The sequence below is a fragment of the Marmota marmota genome, unplaced genomic scaffold (assembly GCF_001458135.2).
Source record: "Marmota marmota marmota unplaced genomic scaffold, marMar, whole genome shotgun sequence".
In the NCBI taxonomy this organism is placed as follows: Eukaryota; Metazoa; Chordata; class Mammalia; order Rodentia; family Sciuridae; genus Marmota; species Marmota marmota.
Window position 1 is genome coordinate 42,519,062 of NW_025999990.1, and position 21,701 is coordinate 42,540,762.

General features: G+C 39.1%; 1 protein-coding gene and 1 non-coding gene across 5 annotated transcripts in view; both read left to right on the forward strand.

Annotated features, from left to right (window-relative positions):
- Positions 1–21,701, forward strand: part of Abhd3 (abhydrolase domain containing 3, phospholipase) — a 50,822-nt gene that overhangs the window by 22,618 nt on the left and 6,503 nt on the right. For 2 of the 4 annotated variants that reach the window (XM_015482492.2, XM_048806449.1), the window contains exons 5-6: positions 16,081–16,193; positions 21,231–21,404. In XM_015482492.2, coding sequence (XP_015337978.1) covers positions 16,081–16,193; positions 21,231–21,404 — 287 coding nt within the window. The remainder of the gene's footprint in view (positions 1–16,080; positions 16,194–21,230; positions 21,405–21,701) is intronic. The other 2 variants (XM_048806450.1, XM_015482493.2) reach the window with 2 other exon arrangements.
- LOC125617819 lies at positions 19,377–19,567 on the forward strand. The gene has a single exon (XR_007348932.1). It is a non-coding gene; the product is annotated as a U2 spliceosomal RNA (small nuclear RNA).

The window sequence follows — 21,701 nt, forward strand, 5'->3', positions numbered from 1 at the left end:
CCTTTTTTTTTTTTTTTTTTTTTCAATATTGAAAAATCATTATTTATTTGACAGATAAATTCATATAAAGAAATGACAATAACTTGTATATACATTAATTCAAAACATTTTCATTAAGCACCAAGTAGAACAGTTTCTGATCTTTTCACCAAAAACACTTTTATCATTGAAAGACTGCCTCAAACTTAGTTTATTTTAAGGGGTATGTGGCAGGGATACCAGGGATTGAACTCAGGGGCATTCAACCACTGAGCCACATCCCCAGCCCTGTTTTGTATTTTATTTAGAGACAGGGTCTCACTGAATTGCTAGCACATGGCTTTTACTGAGGCTGGCTTTGAACTCGTGATCCTCCTGTCTCAGCCTCCTGAGCCATTGGGATTACAGGTGTGTGCCATCAACACTGGGCATTTATTTAAGTTTTTAATTAAGAAATTTAAAGCTGCCAATCAGAGCTTCTAATTAGCATGAGATGATCAGGTTAAAACCCTTATGAGTAAAAAATAACTTTTAAATTTTGACCTATACATTCCAACCAAAGGGAGATATGCTGGCCTCAGGCTAGTCATCACAGGTCATAGGTCCACAAGCCAAGTATCATCCTCACAAACAAAATGAGTAATATGTATATACAGAAGGAGTACAAAATACATGTTCCTGTATATCCCAGGGGAGTAATGCCTATTTCCCATGAGTATACAATGCAGCAAGGGGCACAGAAAAAGAACCATTCACTAACCCACAAGACAATGGAAGGAATAAAAGTCCTGTGCCCTGGAATAGAGTGGGCGCTTTGTGGACCAGGTGGCATCCAGGCCACACCAGGAACATGAGTGGATATCGAGGCTCATGGGGAGGGATCTCCAGGGTTGGAAAGGACAAAATGAACCGAGACACAGCCACAGACATACTGACTATTGAGAAGACAGAGGAGTGTTTGTACTGGCCGAAGGGATATAATCTAAGAGTTGCATAAAACAGAAAAGAAAACCTCTTCTGACAAGAGGGCAAAATACCTTCCCCACAGAGGATCCCCATGCTCTCTGTGGAGGTGAAGGAGCCGAGGATCACTCTGCAGGTCACCCTCCACCCCAAGGCTCTAGGTTCTTGGAATCAAATCCATTGAGCAAGAACCTTCCTTCATGTAAACTGCCTTTTCTCCAAAAAGTAAAACAAAAACACAAGCAAACAAAACAAAACTCAAAAGAAAAAGAATCAGACCAAGCTTTGACCCCCTTGTCCATCACTTGTGTCCCAGCTGTCACGCTAGGGAGACTGGGTCTGCTCTGTTCCTCACACTGGTTCATTACTGCGAGACCTCCAGCATGTCGTGCTCCTAATACAGCAAACACTGCACAACACATATACTCACCCAAACAAAAGGCAGTGTCAACTTAAGGATCTACTGTAATATTACTGCACTAACCTAGCATACTTTAACCCTTCTTTTTCTGACATATTTACAAAATATCTGCACTCTGTACTGCTATGGAAGCCTTACAAATGTTGCATTAGGGCTGGGGTCGTGGCTCAGTGGTAGAGTGCTTGCCTAGCATGTGTGAGGTGCTGGGTTTGATCCTCAGCACCCCATAAAAATAAATAAATGAAATAAAGGTATTGTGTCTAACTACAACTAAAAAAATATTAAGGAAAAAAACATTGCATTAGATTCCTCTTCTTGAGGTAGTTCAAAGTCTTGAGACAGCAAATTTACATATTTTTCTCTACTACCATGGATTTGTAGTAATCGTAAAAAGCCTAAAACCAAATACCTTCTCCCCTGATTCTAGGAGTACTTTAATTTTCCCCCTCAGATCATAACAAATTAACAACTGGGGGAATATATATATATATAATTTTAAAAACAAGCAAAAAAATCAAGAAAAAAATCTGTGGCAAACTAATAGTCTAAACTTTGCTACAGAAAAAACAAAACGAAACCTCACTTTGTTTACCAAGCCTTTTAGAAAGTACTCAAGTAATGAACAGCTCATAAAAATTGGGGAAATTTTAGGTGGAAATAAAATGAACACCAACTCATTCTCTGGCAAATAGTTCTTCTAAAATGCCATGTCCACACACACAGGTCTGGAGGAACTATCTGCAGAAGGCTACCTTGTAGGCCAGACCTCTCTCAGGTATGCTTCAGAGGTGCAGGGATATTGACAGACACCTGCTTCAGCTAGGCCAAGGAGCCCTGGGGGACTTTGTGGGGCTTTTTGTGCTGCACATTGATGTCCTCCAGCACCTGCTGCCAATGCCTTAGCTGTGTTAAGTGCTTCTGCACCAGTGCATCTTTCTTCTGCAACTCATTCCTTAGTTCTGAGATAACTTGCTCTGGTTTCTGGACAGACAACTGCAGTCTTTTTNTTTTTTTTTTTTTTTTTTAAGAGAGAGAGAGAGAGAATTTTTTAATATTTATTTTTTAGTTATTGGTGGACACAACATCTTTGTTTGTATGTTGTGCTGAGGATCGAACCCGGGCCGCACGCATGCCAGGCGAGCACGCTACCGCTTGAGCCACATCCCCAGCCCCTGTACTTGTGTTCTTGACCATTATGCTAAACTCCCTCTTACTGTTCAGGAAGTAACAGGACTTATTCTATAAGAGTAGAGTCAGATTTTGAAAAATCGTATGTAGAATCCTAAGAAACAGTATTGAACCAATGCCACTTGGAAGCAGGGGCCTAATTTGATCATGTTAATGTTTTAGAAGAACCATGGCAGTGATGTGTAGAAAAGAGAATGTGGGGGAAGGGGCTGGAGGCTGGAAGACCATTAGAAAGCAGTCACTACAGACCTACCTAGAGTTTGGAGTTTGAAAATAGACGTCGAAGGAATAGAGAGGAGAGAACAGAAATGAATGAATTCGTGAGACCAAAAGAACAGTATTAATTGTCTTGAGGGAAGTGAAAAGAGGGGAGTCAAGGGTAACATTTTCAGATTGGCTAGTGGATAAGAGGTGCTAATATTTGCTGAAATAGAAAAGTTAGGAGAATTTAAAAGAACTTGATGTGATAAAGATAAATTCTCTTTTAGATGTTGTGTTATTCTGTTTTCCACTGCCATAACAAAATACCTGAGATGAAGTAATTCATAAAGAACAGAAATTTATTTGGCTCACTGTTATGAAGGTTGGGAAATCCAAGAGCATGGTGCCAGCATCTGCTTGGCATCTGGTGAAGGCCTCCTGTCTGCATCATAACATGGCAGTGATCATTGCATGGTGAGACACAGCAAGTGTGCCAGCTCAGGTCTCTCTTTCTCTGCTCATCAAACCACTAATGCCATCGTGAGGGTCCTACACCCATGACCTCATCTAATCCAAATTACTTTCCAAAGGCCCTACCTCCAAACACAAATTTGGAAGAACTTTTGGGAGACACATTAAAACCAAAGCAGATAGTTAGGGTGCTTTTAGATTATCCAGGTGGGATTTTCTAGTAAACATTTGGATACATGCACTGACTCCAAGGAGAGATATGAAGGCTGTAAATGGAGATTGGGGCAGTCAGTGAGCAGATACATGTTGGAGCCCAGGAGTGGCTGAGATCCCTTGAGGAGGGTTTGTAGAATTAAAGAGAAGAGGTCTATGGATAGAATCTTAGAAAACAACAAATAGCTGGATGTGGTGGCAAATGCCTGTGATCCCTGTTACTCAGAAGGCTGAGGCAGAAAGAGCAAGACCCTGTCTCAAAATGAAAAAGGTTGGGGGATACAGCTCTAAGAAGCCCCAAATTCAAATTCTGTTACCACTATCCAGCTAAGTGATAGAGTACAAGTTAAATAACCTCTCTGTCTCTTTTTTTACCTGAAAATGATGATAGTATACACGCGCCATTTCACAAGGATGTTTGAAGTTCACACAGAATAACAAGTCTAAAAATATCTTGTAAAATAAAGCTTTTTATCTCTAAGGCATAATTGCTGTTGTATTAACTCATTAGTTCATCGGTGTACAAGAAGCATATACTTAATTATAATGAATTTTCTCTCTTAAATTTCTTTGTTAAAGTAGTTATTCTGAAAGGATATAGTTAAAATTATATTTTGGTCATTCAATGTCTTTAATTATGTCTTAAATTGGTTCACAAAAACAAGATGCCAGTATTGAATATTAGAGCTAACTTTGACAGATTCCTTGGTAATTCTTCTTTCTGTCTCACAGCTATGAATAATTACTCTTTCAGACTAGAGAAACTCTTAAGTTTATTTATACCTCTTCTTGTTCCAGAAAGGATTTAATCTGGCTCAGACCCAGAGTAAGAAAGATCTTAGGTAGGCATAAAAAAGAACAAAAGGTGAATCAGCAAATATCAAACAGGAAGAAACTGTCCCTAACTGAAATTAACCCAAAAGAACTAGCAACAGTGAAATGGAATTTGGGGTAAGCAGTTTCCCTAGTAGTAGACAAATGCAAGAGTAAAGGCTTTGCTGAAATATGTCAGAGATATACTTAGAATTTATAAGGATTATCATGGCTCCTGCAGACGACTGAGGAAGCAGAAAATTTCCAGTACCATTTTGCCCTCATTAATGAGTCACTGAGGGTTGAGGCCTTTCTCACTAGGAAATAAGAAGCCTGTGCCTCACCTCCCTGCATCTGTTTGCTGTAGGAAACAGACAGCCCAGGCTCAGTACATGGAACCTCATATTTTTGCAGGGTTCTTGGGGCCCTTGGAGTAGATGGGAATCCTTTCTTCTGTCCTTGTAGGATGGTTTTCAAGGATAGGAATCCAAGAATCCAACTTATCCACAAACTTCCTTATATTACTAATTACTTTCTGAATTTAGCCTAGGAATGATAATTTACAAAGAATTTAGACAAAATTGAGTTTGTTGAAAACTGCCTATGAGCCCCTTGGTTTTTGTTGTTGTTGCTGTTGTTACGGGGACATACATACTTCTATGTGTCTAGGGCCAGCAAGAAAAGTCTCCTCACCACTTTGGAAACAGGTTTGGCAGTTCCTACAAAGTTAAACATCACTGGAAGAGACATGAAAAGATATGTTCTCACAAAAACTTGAACACACGTATTTTTAACAGTATTATTCATAATAGCCAGAAGGTAGAAACAACCCAGATATCCATAATGGATGAAGGCATAGATAAAATGGGATATATCCATATCATGGAATATTAGTACTCATCAGAAAGGAATGAAGGCTGGGTGTGCGTGGTGGCACACATCTGTAATCCCTGCAGTTCAGGAGGCTGAGGTAGGAGGATCGCAAGTTCAAAGCCAGCTTCAGCAACTTAGCAAGACTCAAGCACCTTAGACCTGTTTTAAAATAAAAAGGGCTAGGATGGGGGCTGGGGTTGTAGCTCAGTGGTTGAGCATTTGCCTCACATGTGTGAGGCACTGGGTTCCCGCCTCAGCACAACATAAAAAAATAAATAAAAGAGGGATGTGATATCCATCTACAACTAAAAAAAAATGTTTGGGAAAAAAAAAAAGGGCTGGGATGTGGTTTAACGGTTAAACCCCTCTGAGTTCAATTTCTGGTACCCAAAAATAAAAATAAATTTAGAAAAAGAATGAAGTGCTGATACATGCTACAACATGGATGGACGACCCTTCTATGTATTACTTTGTGTGCATGTGTGTGATACTGGAGATCAACCCAGGGGTGACTTACCACTGACTAATATCACCAGCCCTTTTAAAATTTTTAATTTTGATACAGGGTCTTGCTAAATTGCCCAGGCTGGCCTTGAACTAGCAGTCTTGCTGCCTCAGGCTCCCAAATCGCTGGGATTACAAGCACCAGCCCTTTTATTTTTTATTTTGAGACAGGGTCTTACTAAATTGCTTAGGGCCTTGCCAAGTTGCTGAGGCTGGCTTTGAAACTGGCAATCCTCCTGCCTCCGCCTCCTGAGCCACTGCAGTTACAGGCATGCGCCACCTGGCTAAAATATTTTTCAGTGAATTGTTAATTTTTAAAAAATGATGATAATAATGTAAACCAACTCCCTGCACACTGTTTATGTAAACTGACTTCTGTTCTCCTGTTAGCGGAAGCAAATTCTAATTCACACTCCTAAGGCCAGCCCCGTATCTCATCCTGTGCTGGCCCTTTGAATGGCTTTACTTCAGAGGTTCTCAGTCCCAGAAACTTAATTGACAGATGAAGGACACCTCTGGGGAAGGTGGGTGACTAATCTGAGATCAGGAAAACTGATCAATGGCTGTAGAGCAGGAACTCAGACTGTCCAATGTGGTATCTAGACCTTTCGGTACTGGCTTTCAGTCAAGTGGGACTGAATACTGAGGGGGATGTAAGGAATGTTTTCAGAGAGAGTTTTTCTCTTCAGCTTCACACACTTTGGGTAGTTAAGGATTCAGATCTGGAGCAATCTGATCCTTGCCTATTTAGCTTTTCCATGGAGGGTGTTAGGAGGGATTTAAAGCTCTTCCCCCTCCCGAGTTTTCAAAAAGGATTAAGAAACTGTCTTTATGGCATGATGAAGCTGGAGCCTCAGGACACAGTGGCACAGGCCTGTAATCCCAGAGACTGGTAGGCCAAGACAGGGGGATGGCAAGTTTAAGGCCAGCCTTAGCAATTTTGGGAGATCCTGTCTCAAAATAAAAACAGGCTGAGGGTGTAGCTGTGGTAGAGAGCTTGCCTAGCATACACAACGCCCTGGGTTCAATTCCTAGTGTTGTGGGAGAAAGCTTAAATAATCAAAGAATTTTAAAGTGGGCATGAATACCTGTAATCCCAGCTACTCAGGAGGCTGAGGCAGGAGGGTCACAAGTTAGAGATCAGCCTTGGTTAATTTAGCAAGACAGTGTTAGTGAAACACTGTCTCAGATTTTAAAAATTAAAAAAAAATGTTATGAATATTGCTCAGTGGTCGAGCATGCCTCATTTCAATCCCCAGTACCAAATGAATTAATAAATAGGACTAGGGATGTAGCTCAGTAGTCAAGCACTTGCCTAGCATGCACAAGGTCCTAGGTTCAATCCTTAGTAACGTGCGCATGTGCATATATACACATACAATTGAAGTATTAAGATACAATACTATATTTTAATAGATATAATAATAATTTCTTAGCTCACTACTATTTATTGTATGTACCAGGTCCTCTATGTCTGGGAGCACTCCTCCAAATATTGCAAGAAATCCCAGGGATTCAGACCCCTGCTCATGAGCTGATTTACCTTCTCCCAAGTCACTCTAGATAGGTTTTTATCATTCTTGTCACTGCAGTTTCCTTCCTCTCTTGGCTCAGCTCTCACCCATCTCTATACTTTTCGAGCATTGGTTCTCAGCCTTGTCTGCACATTAGAATCCTCTGGGAAACTTGGAAAATTACCAAATCATGAACCCCTTCCTCTGGAGATTTGGATTCTTTTGGTCTGGAGTCGGGTCTAGGTGTCTGTAATATTTTTTTTTTTAACACTCTCCAGTGAAGGTCATGTGCAGAAGGATAAAAATCCCTGTGAGATGGTGAGTCGTCCCTGGATCAGGTGAGCTTTGTCAGGCTCCCAACGCAGCTGTGGAAGAACATGAGACTTGCCTCTGAGTGACCTGAACTGAAAAGGACTGTCATCTGTTTATTGAACTGGTTCATGTTGTGGTGCAGCTTGTGTGGCATGACTGTGTAAGCATTGGCCAGAGCCAACTGAAACATTAAACAGGAAAGTGGCACACAGGCCATGTTGGCCCAAGTTGACCAGGATAGCCCTGGGGGCCCTTTGTTTTGTGGTTAGTTATTTTCTTAAAAATTAACAAGCTCTCAGACAAATTTGTACACTTGGTCATTTTATATGTCTGTCAATGACTAGTCAAAATGATTGTGCGTTAAAGTTGCTGATTTCCTTATGGGCATGTACTTTTTCTTTTCTGCAACTCCCTATTTGATGAACTCATACCCCAAAATAAGATCAATTGTCCTGGGGACAATTTGGACAGTTCACTAGATACTGGGCAGGCGTTGGGTAGAATGAACCCAAAACAAATCACACTGTAGAGATCAATTACAGAGGCAGGGTATGGTGGTGCACGCCTGTAATCCCAGCGGCTCGGGAGGCTGAGGCAGGAGGATCACAAGTTCAAAGCCAGCTTCAGCAATTTAGTAAGGCCTTAAGCAACTCAGTGAGACCCATCTCAAAATAAAAAGGGATGGGTATGGAGCTCAGTGGTTAAGCACTCCTAGGTTCAATCCCCAGTACCCCCCCCCAAAAAAAAATCAATTATAGAGTAAAATTAGTCCTATAATAAAAACATTATTCCTTTTTGGGAACCCATATTCACACAAGAATTGCAGGGTTCTCTGTGTATGTCTACGGGATGGTACTAGGGATTTAATCCACAAGTGCTTTACCACCGAGCTACACCCTGGCCCATTTTCATTTTTATTTTGAGGACAGGATCTCACTAAGTTGCCAAGGCTGGCCTCAAATTTGTGATCCTCCTGCCTTGGCCTCCTTAGTTTTGGAATTACAGGCATGTACACTCAGTTTACAGAGTTCATTAAATAGTGTCATGAAATATTTGAGTACAGATTTTTAAATACTTGACAGAAGACTATCAGAAGAAATATCCTAAAGTCCGGATGATTATCAGACTTGTACAATGAAATACACATGAAATTTAAATGGTTTTTAAAAAGATACATGTGTCTTTTTATGTTTTCCTTTCACTAGACAGAAAACTGAAATCCTTTTTTAAAATTTTTTTTTAAATATATATTTTAGTTATCAGCGGACACAACATCTTTGTTTGTATGTGGTGCTGAGGATCAAACCTGGGCCACACGCATGCCAGGCAAGCATGCTACCGCTTGAGCCACATCCCCAGCCTGAAAACTGAAATCCTTGACAGCCTGATTTAGGCTATGTGATTTAGGATGTGTGATAACTCTACCCCTGAGAAAGAGAAGGATTCTGAGTTATGTCCTCTACTGCAGATTAGCAAATTAATCTCCTCCCAGAATAGCTAGGGAGGGTCAGCCTACCTGATTAACAGGGTGAATTTTAAAATTTGTTTCTAGACAAAAAAAAAAAAATTATTTTTTCATTTTGGAGGGATAATTAATGATATGTATACAAAGTGGGTAAAATATCAATAATATCCCAAAAGAAACAGCAAATAAGAATATTGAGAGCATTTTGTCAGATTATTACTCAGAATAATAATATTGTCAATACAAAAAAAATAACTTTTTTAGTAAAAAAAAAAATTAAAATTCTGAAACAGGTCATCTAAACCTAGGATAAGAAATATTTTTTTCAAGTCATTTTTTTGTTTTTTAGAAGCCTTTACTTGATTAAGAAGGAAAATTAGATATAGACCACAGATAAATACAAAGTACATACATTGTTATTTTCTTATTACATAAGAATTAGTTATACTTCATTATTCCCATCAATATTTTTTTAAAAAATTAACCTCTAAAAACCATTAAACAGTTTGTGATTATTCTTGTTCTCTGACCATAGTTGCAGTTGAACGAACTAAACAGAACAATTTTGGTTTGTAATTACTGTTAAATTATTCAAACTATTTTATAAAATATTTATTTCTTTTCATTTTATTTATTTGGTACTGGGGATTTAACCCAGGAGTGCTTTACCACTCAGCTACATCCCAGTCCTCAAAATTTTCATTTTGAGGCAGGGTCTTAATATATTGCTGAGACTGGCCTTGAACTTGATATCCTCCTGCCTCAGTCACCCAAGTCTGGGATTATAAGTGTACAATACCACATTTGACTGATTTATAGAATATTTATGCCCAAACATCTGCTAGAAGGTGTCCTGCCTTTTAGATTTTCTCTATTTTTTTTTCCAGAGTACCTTTCCCATCCTCATTTTACCCTAGAAGTTTTACCACCCAGCTGAATCTTGCCAGGTCTTCCTTTATCCCTTTTCTGATTAGGTGTGGTTTAATTTACCTCTGTCCTGGGAGCATGGCAAAAGACAGGAATTACCACAATAAGATAGTTGCTAGTTGTGTTAGTAGTCCTAGTAACTGAGACTTAACTAGTCTTTGGTCTAAAGAGCTTCTAATTATAGTGAATTACTTTTTAATAGGACCCAAGTTTTTTCTTTCAGTCCTGTTTGTTTCTTCCTCCTCCTCCTCCTCCTTCTTCTCCTTCTCCTTCTCCTTCCTTCTCTTCCTCCTCTTCTTCCTCTTCCTCCTCTTCCTCCTCTTCCTCCTCCCTCCTCCTCCTCCTCCTCCTCATTCTGGGGATTGAACCCAGGAGCATTTTACCAGATTGAACCCAGTGGGGCACATAACCACTGAACCACATCCCCAGCCCTTTTTGTTTTTTATTTTGAGACAGGGTCTCACTAAATTGCTTTGGGCTTCACTAAATTGGTGATGCTGGCTTTGAACTTGTGATCCTCCTGCCTCAATATCCTGAGTTGCTGGGGTGACAAGTGTGCACCACTGTGCCCAGCTAGGCTCATGATCCATGAAGAAAAGAAGGCCTGTGATATTCCCATTGGAGCCCATCAAATAGCAAGAGATTGTATAACATAAGGGCCTAGTTCTGCATATGAAACATAATGATCAGGACTTCTCACTTGCAGTACTGTTTGTTTGAGTTTAGTTTGACAAGTGTTGAAGTGTTTGACAAGTGTTCAGTTTGTCAGAGATAGAAGTGAATAGGGAAGTAATAGACTCCCATGGAATACTAGGCAATTAGGGGCAGAAGTAGGAAAAAGCTATAAGGCGACAGGATCATGTCAGACCTGTTGTCTGGCATTTGTTCAAGTCAGAGTTTCAATAGTCAAAGTTGACAGTATGTGACACCTGGCATATGAAGTTTACACAGGTGGCAAAGATATTAAGCTTCCTGGCCAGCAGGAAAACAGCAGTGTCCCATTGACCTGAATCTGGACACATAGAGATATAGTAAAATGCAGAGCTGGAAAGAATACTTAGCATCCTATGGTGGAGGCCTCGAACACTTGGCTGAGGAATTTATACTTAATTCCATTGGCAGTGAAAATCCAGTGAAGCAAAAAGACTGCATTGCTAGAACTGGAAGTGTCCTTTAAGAAGTTTAATCCAAGAGTGCACTGAATATAGAAATATGGATGACTATGAGGAAATGCTGGTTGTTACCCAGTTACCAGGTCATTGCTACATTCTAGGTGAGAGGTAAAAAGGCCTGTAGCAGAGACTGTCAGTGCCACACCTTATCTTCTTGGCACTTACCATTCTTTTGCTAAGGGCTTCCAACTGCAAGCACCTGCCTGTCTTTGAGGGGTTTCCTTAGCTACTAGAGCCACCTAGGCCTGTTTCAAGGGTAGACCAGAAGTTCCAGGGAATCAAATTCCTCCAGGAGCAGCTTTCAGCCAGGTACTGAAGGGAATTGGTGAATAAATAACCCAACTCCCTTGCCATCTTTTTTTTTTGGTGGGGGGGGGGATGGTTTTGAGGATTGAACTCAGGGCCTTGTGCATGCAAGGCAAGCACTCTACCAGCTGAGCTATATCCCCAGCCCTCCCTTGCCATCTTGTTGGGATCATCTTTTTTAGTTTTTAGCTATTGATGGGCCTTTTATTTTGTTCATTTATTTTTATGTGGTGCTAAGAGTCGAACCCAGTGCCTCACACATGCTAGGCAAGCACTCTACCACTGAGCAACAACCCCGGTTCCTTATTGGAATCATTTTAGGTCACATTCAACAAATTGTCCCAGAGTATCTCTCTTTCTTTCTCTTTTTTTTTTAATATTTATTTTTTAGTTGTAGTTGGACACAATACCTTTATGTTATTTATTTATTTTTATGTGGTGCTGAGGATCGAACCCAGGGCCTCACACATGCTAGGTGAGCGCTCTACCGCTGAGCTACAACCCCAGCCTCTTCCAGAGGATCTCAAGGGAATTGAGTCTTAGTTGCCTATAGCCATAAACTGCTTGATAACATTTCCTTTATTGGCATCTTACCTTTTCTGCCTCATTTCACCATATCCCTGCAGAAACTTGGCATCACCTTCCGAATGAAGCTGCTCACACTTACACCCTTGCCTCAAGTGCCCTTTTGACAGAACCCAGTTTACCAGACATTTAGTATAGTAGAAAGGAGGAGTTTCCAGTGTGTCCTGCAAGAGGTCCTGAGGAAGAAGAACTGCAGGACTTGACCCTTTATCAACCACTTGGGGAGAGGGCAATGTCACCTACAGTTTTAACTGTGAAAATATAGGTGTCACCTATGGAAAATGGGCACTTAGGAGTAATGGGAATTTTCATGAAGAGAAAGGGTTTATTTTTGGACATTTTGCATTTGAAGTACTAGTGGAACATTACAAGAGCTAGAAGTTCTAGCTGCCTGCTAGAACTTGGAAATTTGGATCTGGAGTTTATGACAAAAGTGAGAGTAGAGATTTGGTCTGATCATTGCATAGAAGTCATTGATGAAGCTGTAGAGGTGGATAACACCTTCAAGAATTAGGTATTGACCAGAGGGTAAGCAGTTGCAAGCCTAAGAATGGATGCCCACATTTGGGGTTGTAAGAAGAATGACAGGAACTGGGTGAGGAATGGCCAGCCAGCGACAGTAGGAACCAACAGGCTGGAGCCATCTAGGATGCCAGGAGGAGCAGGCAAAAGAAAGTCTATGTGGAAAGGTTCTAGGTTTGCTGCATTTCCAGTTCTGGTAACTTTTGATCCATAGTGATGAGTCATTCTGTGTTGAGACATAATCAGGTTAGCTTATGTTAACAGTATATTGTGAGCCTGGTGTGGTAGCACCCATTTGTAATCTCAGTATGACTTGAGAGGCTGAGACAGGAGGATTACAACTTGAGGCCAGCCTCAGCAAATTAGCAATATTCTGTCTCAAAATAAAAAATAAACAGGGTTAGGTATACTCAGTGTTAGCACCCCTGGGTTCAGTCCCCAGTGCCAAAAAGAAAAAAAAAAATAGGCTGGCATTACGGCTTAGTAGTAGAGTGCTTGCCTAGCACATGTGAGGCACTGGGTTCTAGCCTCAGCACCACATAAAAATGAATAAAATAAAGGTATTATATCCACCTACGGCTTAAAAAATACTTGAAGGGCTGGAATTGTGGCTCATTGGTAGAGTGCTTGCCTGGCACATGGGAGGCACTGGGTTTGAGCTTCAGCATCACATTAAAAAAGTACATAAATAAAATAAAGTTATTTTTAAAAATTTTGGGGGAAAAGGCATATATTAAAGTGTACACACTGGAGCTTTATGATATGCTATTGTAAAAGAAAAGATTTAATTGAGAAATCAGGCTGTATATTGCTTTATCTAGTGTAAAGCCAGTGGCAGGAGGCCACACTACTTCATTGGCAGTATTATCCTTTTTTTTTTTAATTGATGGGCCTTTATTTTATTTATTTGTATGTGGCACTGAGAATCGAACCCAGTGCCTCACTCATGCTAGGCAAGCACTCTACCACTGAGCTACAATCCCAGCCCTAGTATTATCCATTTTGATCTTAATGTTATCTATTTGGAGACAAGTGTTTACGGAAAAACAAGCACCTATGTCCAAGAATTCCAGGTATTAATTTATTTGATATATATCTCATGGAACCATGGTACTCTGTAAGAACTAGTTTACTTATTGCAATGTAATCTAGACTTTGCTAACTTGTGACCTTTGGCAAATTATTCAAACTTGCTGGGCCTGAATTTCCTTGTATGTAAATAAGGAAGCAGATGACATCTGTTGTCCATTCTGGCACTAAGACTCTGTAATCCCAATTTTCCATAGTCTGTTTTTCTTATATTCTTTGTGTGTGTGTGTGTGTATGTGCGCACACAATCCCAGACATACACACATACTTTACTTACAGCCTGTATATGTTCAGAAACTTTAAGGCTATTCAGTGTCAATAGACATGTACAAAAAAAAAAAAAATACTAAGAATGATTCCTTCACCTAAAATTATCATGACAAATTCTGCAGTCATTACAAATAAACATTGTGGAAGGTATTGTTTTATTTTAGTTAGTTTTTTTTTTTTTACTGAATTTGTACCCCTCAAGTTCATTTAATCACAAAAGGTTTTTTTGTTTGTTTTGTTTTGTTTTGATTGTTGTTTCTTTTCTTTTTCTTTTCGATCTCAATTTAATCACTTACTGTTAAAATGTTACAGGAGTGCTGGGCACAGTGTCTCACACCTATAATCCCAGCAGCTTGGGAGGCTGAGGCAGGAAGATCGAAAGTTCAAAGCCAACTTTAGCAACTTAGTGAGGCCCTAAGGACTTAACGAGACCCAGTCTCAAAATTAAAAAATAAAATAAAAAAGGGCTGGAGATGTGTGTCAGTGGTTAAGTGCCCCTGAGTTTGATCCCTTGGTACCCAAAAAGAAAAAATAAGTTACAGGAGTCATTAATTTCTTAATTCAGTTTCCTCACTTCTAAAATAGATATAATAGCATCTTCTTTACTTTTTTGTAGATACAAATTTAATTATTCAGTAAATGTTAGCCACTGCAAATACAATTAGGTTAATATTTGTCTTTTGGAGCATTCCATATTTGCATATTGAAAAGATGGCAGTATGTAATAGGTAGTGTATCAGGGATGAGGTTAATTGGATGGATTGCTGAAAACTGTAATTTTCTCCAACTACACATTAGTGGTTGAACAGTAGGTGATGTATAATCTTCTTAGTATGATTATGGCTTATAGGAATATTAAAGTTGGAGTGGTGAGGATAACTGATTTCAGTGTTTTTATTAGTAATGAATAATGTTATCATATTCATCTTCTTGTCATTACATTTCAGATTATTTTTCTCATATAGATGTTTTATTCACATACCCACACATATATTCTATGTAGAGGATTGTTCCCTCCTCCCAGACCTCAAGCAAAGCATCTGTGAAGCTTTCCTGCTATAAACAAAGCCCTTATTGAAGAATTTCACATGAAAACCATTTATTTTGATGCATTATGTATTAGGCATAATCAGCTTTACATAGCTTAACATTTTTAAGTGTCTGTTGCAGTGTAGCACAGTTGGGGCTACGTATAAATACTGTTATAAAAGAAAATATTTACTTGGTAAGTCAGACTGTATATTATTGCCTTATCTGGAGGAAAGGCAGTCCCAGGAACTTCACTCTCTCATTGGCAGGGTGGAGAAAGTAGTGCCACAATTTAGTACTTGTTGGCACTTTTAGAAAGCCTTTTTACTGGGGCTGAGGTTGTGGCTCAGTGGTAGAGCACTTGCCTAGCATGTGTGAGGCACTTTTTACTTACTTGTGTATTTTCTAAAAACTAATTATTTTGGCTTTGGGGACAATATAAATTTTTTTCTCTAAAAAATAATTCTACCCTTGCCATACAGTTTCACGTACCTGTAAACCCCAGCAAGGCTGAGGGAGGAGGATTGTGAGGACAGCCTCAGCCACTTAGACCCTGTCTCAAAATAAAATAATAAAAAGGTCTGACTTTAGATAGGACAAAGGGGAGTGAGGGAACATGGGGTAGGAAAGACAGTGGAATGAGATGGACATCATTACCCTAAGTACATGTATGAAGACACGAATGGTGTGACTCTACTTTGTATACAACCAGAGACGTGAAAAATTGTGCTCCATATGTATACTATGAATTGAAATGCATTCTAATGTCATGCATAACAAATTAGAATAAATAAATAAATTTTAAAAAATAAAAAGGTCTGGAGAGATATCTCAGTGGTAAAGCACACCTTGGTTCTATCCATAGTACCATTCCCACCATACACACACACACAAAAAAAAAATCCATAATTCTACTTTTTCTTCCTATATTGACTCTTCTTCTTAAGGTAGAGACACATTTGAGTGTAGTAAATTGTATGTGTTTAACGGAAGGTGTTTGTAATGGTTTTGTCCCATTTGCATCAAGTCTTCTTGCATGTCCAAAGTCTTTTTGTTAGTACCAACCCAATTCACATTCACTCCAAATGGCACATATATGTACTGCAAGATAGAAAATGAAAAGTTAAACTATTATTAAGAGAATGTGCAAAGATTTTTTTTTCATACTGATGACTTCTTGCTCATTTTTTTTAACACTTCTGCTTTATACAAATCATTAACCTCACATTTTAATTTTTTTGCTCTACTTGTCACTGCTTGCAGACGCCAAGGACTTACTGTTGTGCTAACACTGAAGACTTGGAGACAGTTATTCACCATGTCCACAGCCTGTACCCTTCTGCTCCTTTTCTGGCAGCTGGGGTTTCAATGGGAGGGTAAGGTTTTCCCTTTCTAAAATACCTAAGAGGGAAGTGTTCTTATTAGCTACCTCCTAGACGTGTTAACATAAATGTTTTTTATCATATCTTATCACGTGTTTGAAGGAAGGAAGGAATTAATTTGGGTGAAGTTTAATATTTTCCTTGACTGTTAGTCTCTGTGATCAAAGGGTACCAGTCTTTTCTCAGGGCAGTCCCGCTTTTGTGAATCTGAACCCCACAAAGCTGATTTGTATCACATTGCTACCCCATTGGCCTTCTGGTCTCCATACCTTCCCCACCATTGCTGTGGCTGCATCCTCCTTGAATACTGGGGAAGCTGAACCTGCAGCATGATATTTGCTGTGAGCATGCTATATCATAAACATAGACCAAACACATTTGTGTCTTTCCACAATGTCAGAATTTATGGAATAACAGTAAATTCACAGGCTATACCACTTCTATCAGTGTTGCTAAACACTTGTCCGTTACCTGGTAGACATAAGCTGGACAATCACAGGTTCTTTTATTCCAACCTTAATTCCTAGTATCTGTAATACTCAAGTCATACATCACACTTTACACGGATATATACATATATGTTTCAGAAAGGCTAAGAAAGAGGGCAGCCACAGGGGTTCAGAAGGCTGAATTGAGGGCTGGGGATGTGGCTCAAGCGGTAGCGCGCTCGCCTGGCATGCGTGCGGCCTGGGTTCAATCCTCAGCACCACATACAAAACAAAGATGTTGTGTCCGCCGATAACTAAAAAATAAATATTGAAACAATTCTCTCTCACTCTCTCTTTAAAAAAAAAAAAAAAGAAGGCTGAATTGAGAGGAAAAGCAGAGAGCTGATATGAATGCAAAGAATCACTGTAGGTGATCAGATAAGATTACTGAATCAGCCAAAGAACTGACAGTTCAGGGCACAGAACTGTCAAAGCACAGGAATTTATTCTAGGCCAAGGTTTGGACATCAGTAGTTTCACATTGTCAGTGTGGTGTGTCGGCTTGAGATGTTGGCTTGGAGTGGGACTTGCATGGTCATCGAGGGCAGGAGAAACTGCATTCTGTTAAAGCCTGGGGACAGAGATTCAGAGGTGGAAGGCTGTGCTGATTTTCCTGGGCAAGGCCCATGTTGAGTGACCAGCGATCGGGTCAAGTTTCTGCTGAGCCCAGTCTCAGGGTGCTCCTCTTTTTATGGGTCTCAAGTGAGGGGGTTGCATCACTTGGTGGTTTATGTGTTTGACAAAGTTGTGGGCCTGGCTTTTCCAGTATGAGTTCGATACACCCATGCATCCCTGTGCTTCTAGTCAATTTGATACATTCACCGGTGGTCATTCATATTAGTATTTATTTATCAGTTTGTGTCTTATGATTGTGCCATGCAGACGGTGGTGGTTTATTTGTACAAAGTGTGGTGTTGTTCCACCTCAGCACTTAAACTCAAAATGGAGTAGCTTATGACAAAGTACTGCTTTATAAAATGGAGTAACAAAGGTTTAGGCACAGTCTGAAAACAGCTGTTCTGTACACCGTGTACACTCAGCAGAGCCTGATCTCCACAATGTGCATCACTCCAAGTCACAGAAATTCTCAAGTGGCCTTCCAAATTATTTTTTTCATAGGTGGCATTTTGTTTTGTTTTGTTTTGTTGCTGGGCAAATGGGCTTAATGTGGAATGTTCTCCTAGAAACTGAAATTTTGTTGTTAATCCTCTAATTCCAGCTGGTGCTTTATTATAATGGTTTGTGCTATTTGTCATTACATTAGAGCTTATTTGGAACTTTTATTTGCCATATTTAATATTTAGGCTTATTTCTACTAATCATTTATGTATTTTTGTTCTAGTGAGAGAGAGCTTAAGGAAATTCAAAATTTTATTATCTAGCTTTTTATTGTTTCAGATTCCCTACATTATTGTCCAAAAACTACCTTCTAATGCTGGGGATCAGGGCCTCATGCATGCTAGGCAAGCATTCTACCGCTAAGCTATACTCCCCCAGCCCCAAAGGTACTTTTTAAAATCAGTTAACACTTGAAATTTAAAAAAGATGCTTTTTCTTCATTTTGTAATTGATTTATCTGTCATTTCAGTTTTCACAACATCTTAGGAGTATGTATGCTTGAAAGTGAACAGCCTTTATTAATGACATACTCTGAAAAATAGGCTTTAACCAGAGCCTTTTAGATTCTGATAAACATAAAACTAAGAAGGCAAGAATACATCTGTTACATTAGCATGGAAGGTCTGCCCTGACCTACTAAAGGAAGAAATCTGAATCAATGCAGAAAAAAGGCAGAATTTCTTCATTTTCCTTAACAGACAGAATTTAGTTTCTCTTTCCTTCCCTCCACATAATGTGAAGCCTAAAGGACAGGGTGAGAGCTGAACTTTTCCCCCTTAATCATACATTCTTGACTTTCTTTCTTTCTTTTTCTTTTTTTTTTTTTTTTAAGGCCAGACCTTATATAAACAGGCCCACATTCTTTATTCAGAAGCTCCTGGGAAATGCCTATTCATGCCACACTGAAGCCTCAGTGCTTGAAGGCAGAACTTGACCATTAGCCTTTACAGCTGGTTGAATATTAATGTCTTGTAAATTATTTGAAAGAAGCATCCTTTCTAGTTGCCTAGCACTGTGACACAGTCCCAACTGGCCTTACAACACTTGGGGATGTGTTTTAAAGCTTGACACATTTTTCTTTTGGAGATGCAGCTGACAAAAGCATAGTCTGAGGAAGATTCTTAGGCCCAGTGCCCCCATGGACTCGGTAATCCCCAAGCCTGTGATGCCTGGGGCCAGATGTAGGCTTTGAGCTATAGCTGAGTCAAGTCAGGGACCCCTTGCTACTTTAGATCCAGATTCTAGTCTCCCATTGAGATGGTAAATACGCTTTAAAAATGTATAGCCATTCCAAATATATATAGAAGACAAAAATACACCCCATAAACTCACCATCCAGCTTCAATTAATTATCAGCTCACAAATAATCCTGTTTCCTCAGTAGTATTCTCCTTCCCCACTCCTTTCCAAGTCTCATAATTGTTAACTATATCTCAGACAACATTTATTCATATTTCAGTTGAGTCTAGGGATATAGCTCAGTGGCAGGGTGTCTGCTTAGTATGCAGGAAGGAGGCCCTGGGTTCAATACCCAGCACTACAAAAATTAAGAAATAAATATTTTACTTGGATAATTTCTTGGCCCCTTATCTAAGATCAAGTGTAGTATATGTTCTCATCAGTTTACTATCTCATACATCCTCTATCCAAGAATGATACAGTAAATGGATTTTTGGAGCAGGGAGATGGAATAGGGGCTTGCTCTGTCTAACCCAAGCATTAACCTGGTATTATAGTATCTCCAGGAATGGTGCACAAAAACATTTTTTAAAAGTAAATACATAAATATTTCTAATGTTGTCTCTAAAAAGCAGATTCTCTCTTTTTAAAAAAAAAAAAAAAATTTATCTTATCCTACCTGAACAAAATTAATGTATTATCAAATACTCAGTCATTGTTCATATTTTCACAATGTCTGTTTATTTATTTGATTTTATAGTTTATTTGATACAGGAGCCAGATAAGGTTCACCCACATCTTGGGATCGGTATGTCTCTTAAGTCTCTTAATCCATGGGTTCTTTCTCCATCTCACTCTCTTTTTTCTTCCTTGTAGTTTTTTTCTTTTGGTAATGGGGTAAGTAAATGGTTGTTTGTTTGTTTCTGTCAAAGTAAAAGAACCTTTTGGGGGGTAACATCTTGGCATTATTTTGCTCCTGAGTAAAACCACGGATTACCTGAACATGTTTGGTCATGTCTCTTCCTAGGTCTTTCTACTCCCTTCCAGCCCTTGCAATTTATATATTTAAAGCCTCCTAGCAATATCTGACCTTCAACCGAACAAGTAGGACCACCAAAACTAGAACCCTAGAAAAATCCCTTTGCAGGAATGGAAGCACGACCCTTTATATGGCTTAGTGAACCACAGTGCTATATCTAGCTAATAGCGAATATTAAATTTTAAATACTAAAAATTAAATTAATTTTCTAAAGCAACATGTCCACTTTCCTTCTAAAATTTCATCACATTCGCCCTGAAAGTCATTCTTCGGTTGGGGTATGGGGAAAAGAGTGAAGAAGAATATTTCTCCTTATTTTTCCTGTTTTATAACCTGAGCAATTGAAAAAATAATAATAAATAAATATTAAGTACAGAAAATAGAGAAATGGAATTTAGTACATCATCCTTTCTTTTAGTTGACCGTGTTAAGCTTAGATTTTTGAGATTATTAGATTAAATTCAGTTCTTGTCCTTCTTACCAGTATAGAATTAGGAAAACTGATCAAATAAAAGGAAAACAAGGGACTGGAGATAAGCACAAATAGCAGGAAGGAGTAGGAAGAGAAAATAAGTTATTTTAGGCGCCGGTTGCTCTGCCACAACTCAGAAAGTCTAACTCTAGACTGGAGAATCCTCCAGAGCCTTGCTGTAGGGGACACGGGTGTCTCAGCAACTAGGATGGCCACCCAGACCAATTTACAATCTCTGGGATACCACCTGGACATCAGTGGTAGTTTTACAAATTCCCCAGGTGATTCCAATGTGCAGTCATATTTGAGTTGACACCCTGCGTGAATTTCTCTTGCGTTCTCATGCTTTACTTCATAGAAGGAAACATGTACAGAAATAACTGTATGTGTCCCATCCACAGTATATTTAACTGCATTACACATATGTGTATGAAGTGAAGAAAGAACAGAGATATTTGCTTATGTAAACACTGGTTTATATTTTTCTCCTCTATAATTAGTATAGTCTACTCTTGGAAATGACATATCTTGGGCTGGGGTTGTAGCTCAGGGTTAAAGTGCTTGCCTAGCATGTGTGAGGCACTGGGTTAGATCCTCAGCACCACATAAAGATAAATGAATAAATAAAGGTATTGTATCCATCTAGAACTAAAAAAAAGTTTTAAAAAAAGAAATTAGGCATTTTGACAGATATAAAAATTTGTCACCAAGTTTCCTGTTTCTCCTCATTTTAGAATGCTACTTCTAAATTACCTGGGGAAAATTGGGCCCAAAACTCCTTTGATGGCAGCTGCCACTTTTTCAGTTGGTTGGAATACTTTTGCTTGCTCAGAGTCATTGGAGAAACCACTGAACTGGCTGCTTTTTAATTACTATCTGACAACCTGCCTCCAGTCTTCAGTTAATAAGTAAGTCATCTTTAAAATTTTTTGTCTTGGGGCTGGGATTGTGGCTCAGCGGTAGAGTGCTTGCCTAGCACTGGCAGGACCCGTGTTCGATCCTCAGCACCACATAAAAATAAAGGCATTGTGTTGAGTCCATCTACACCTAAGAAATAAATATTAAAAAAAAATTTGTCTCCAAACTTTTATTTTATTTTTTTTCCTTTTTTTTATTGGTTGTTCAAAACATTACAAAGCTCTTTTTTTTTTTTTTAGAGTAGAAATTAGAAGTTTATTAAAGGACAGCAGAAAAGACTTCTCCCG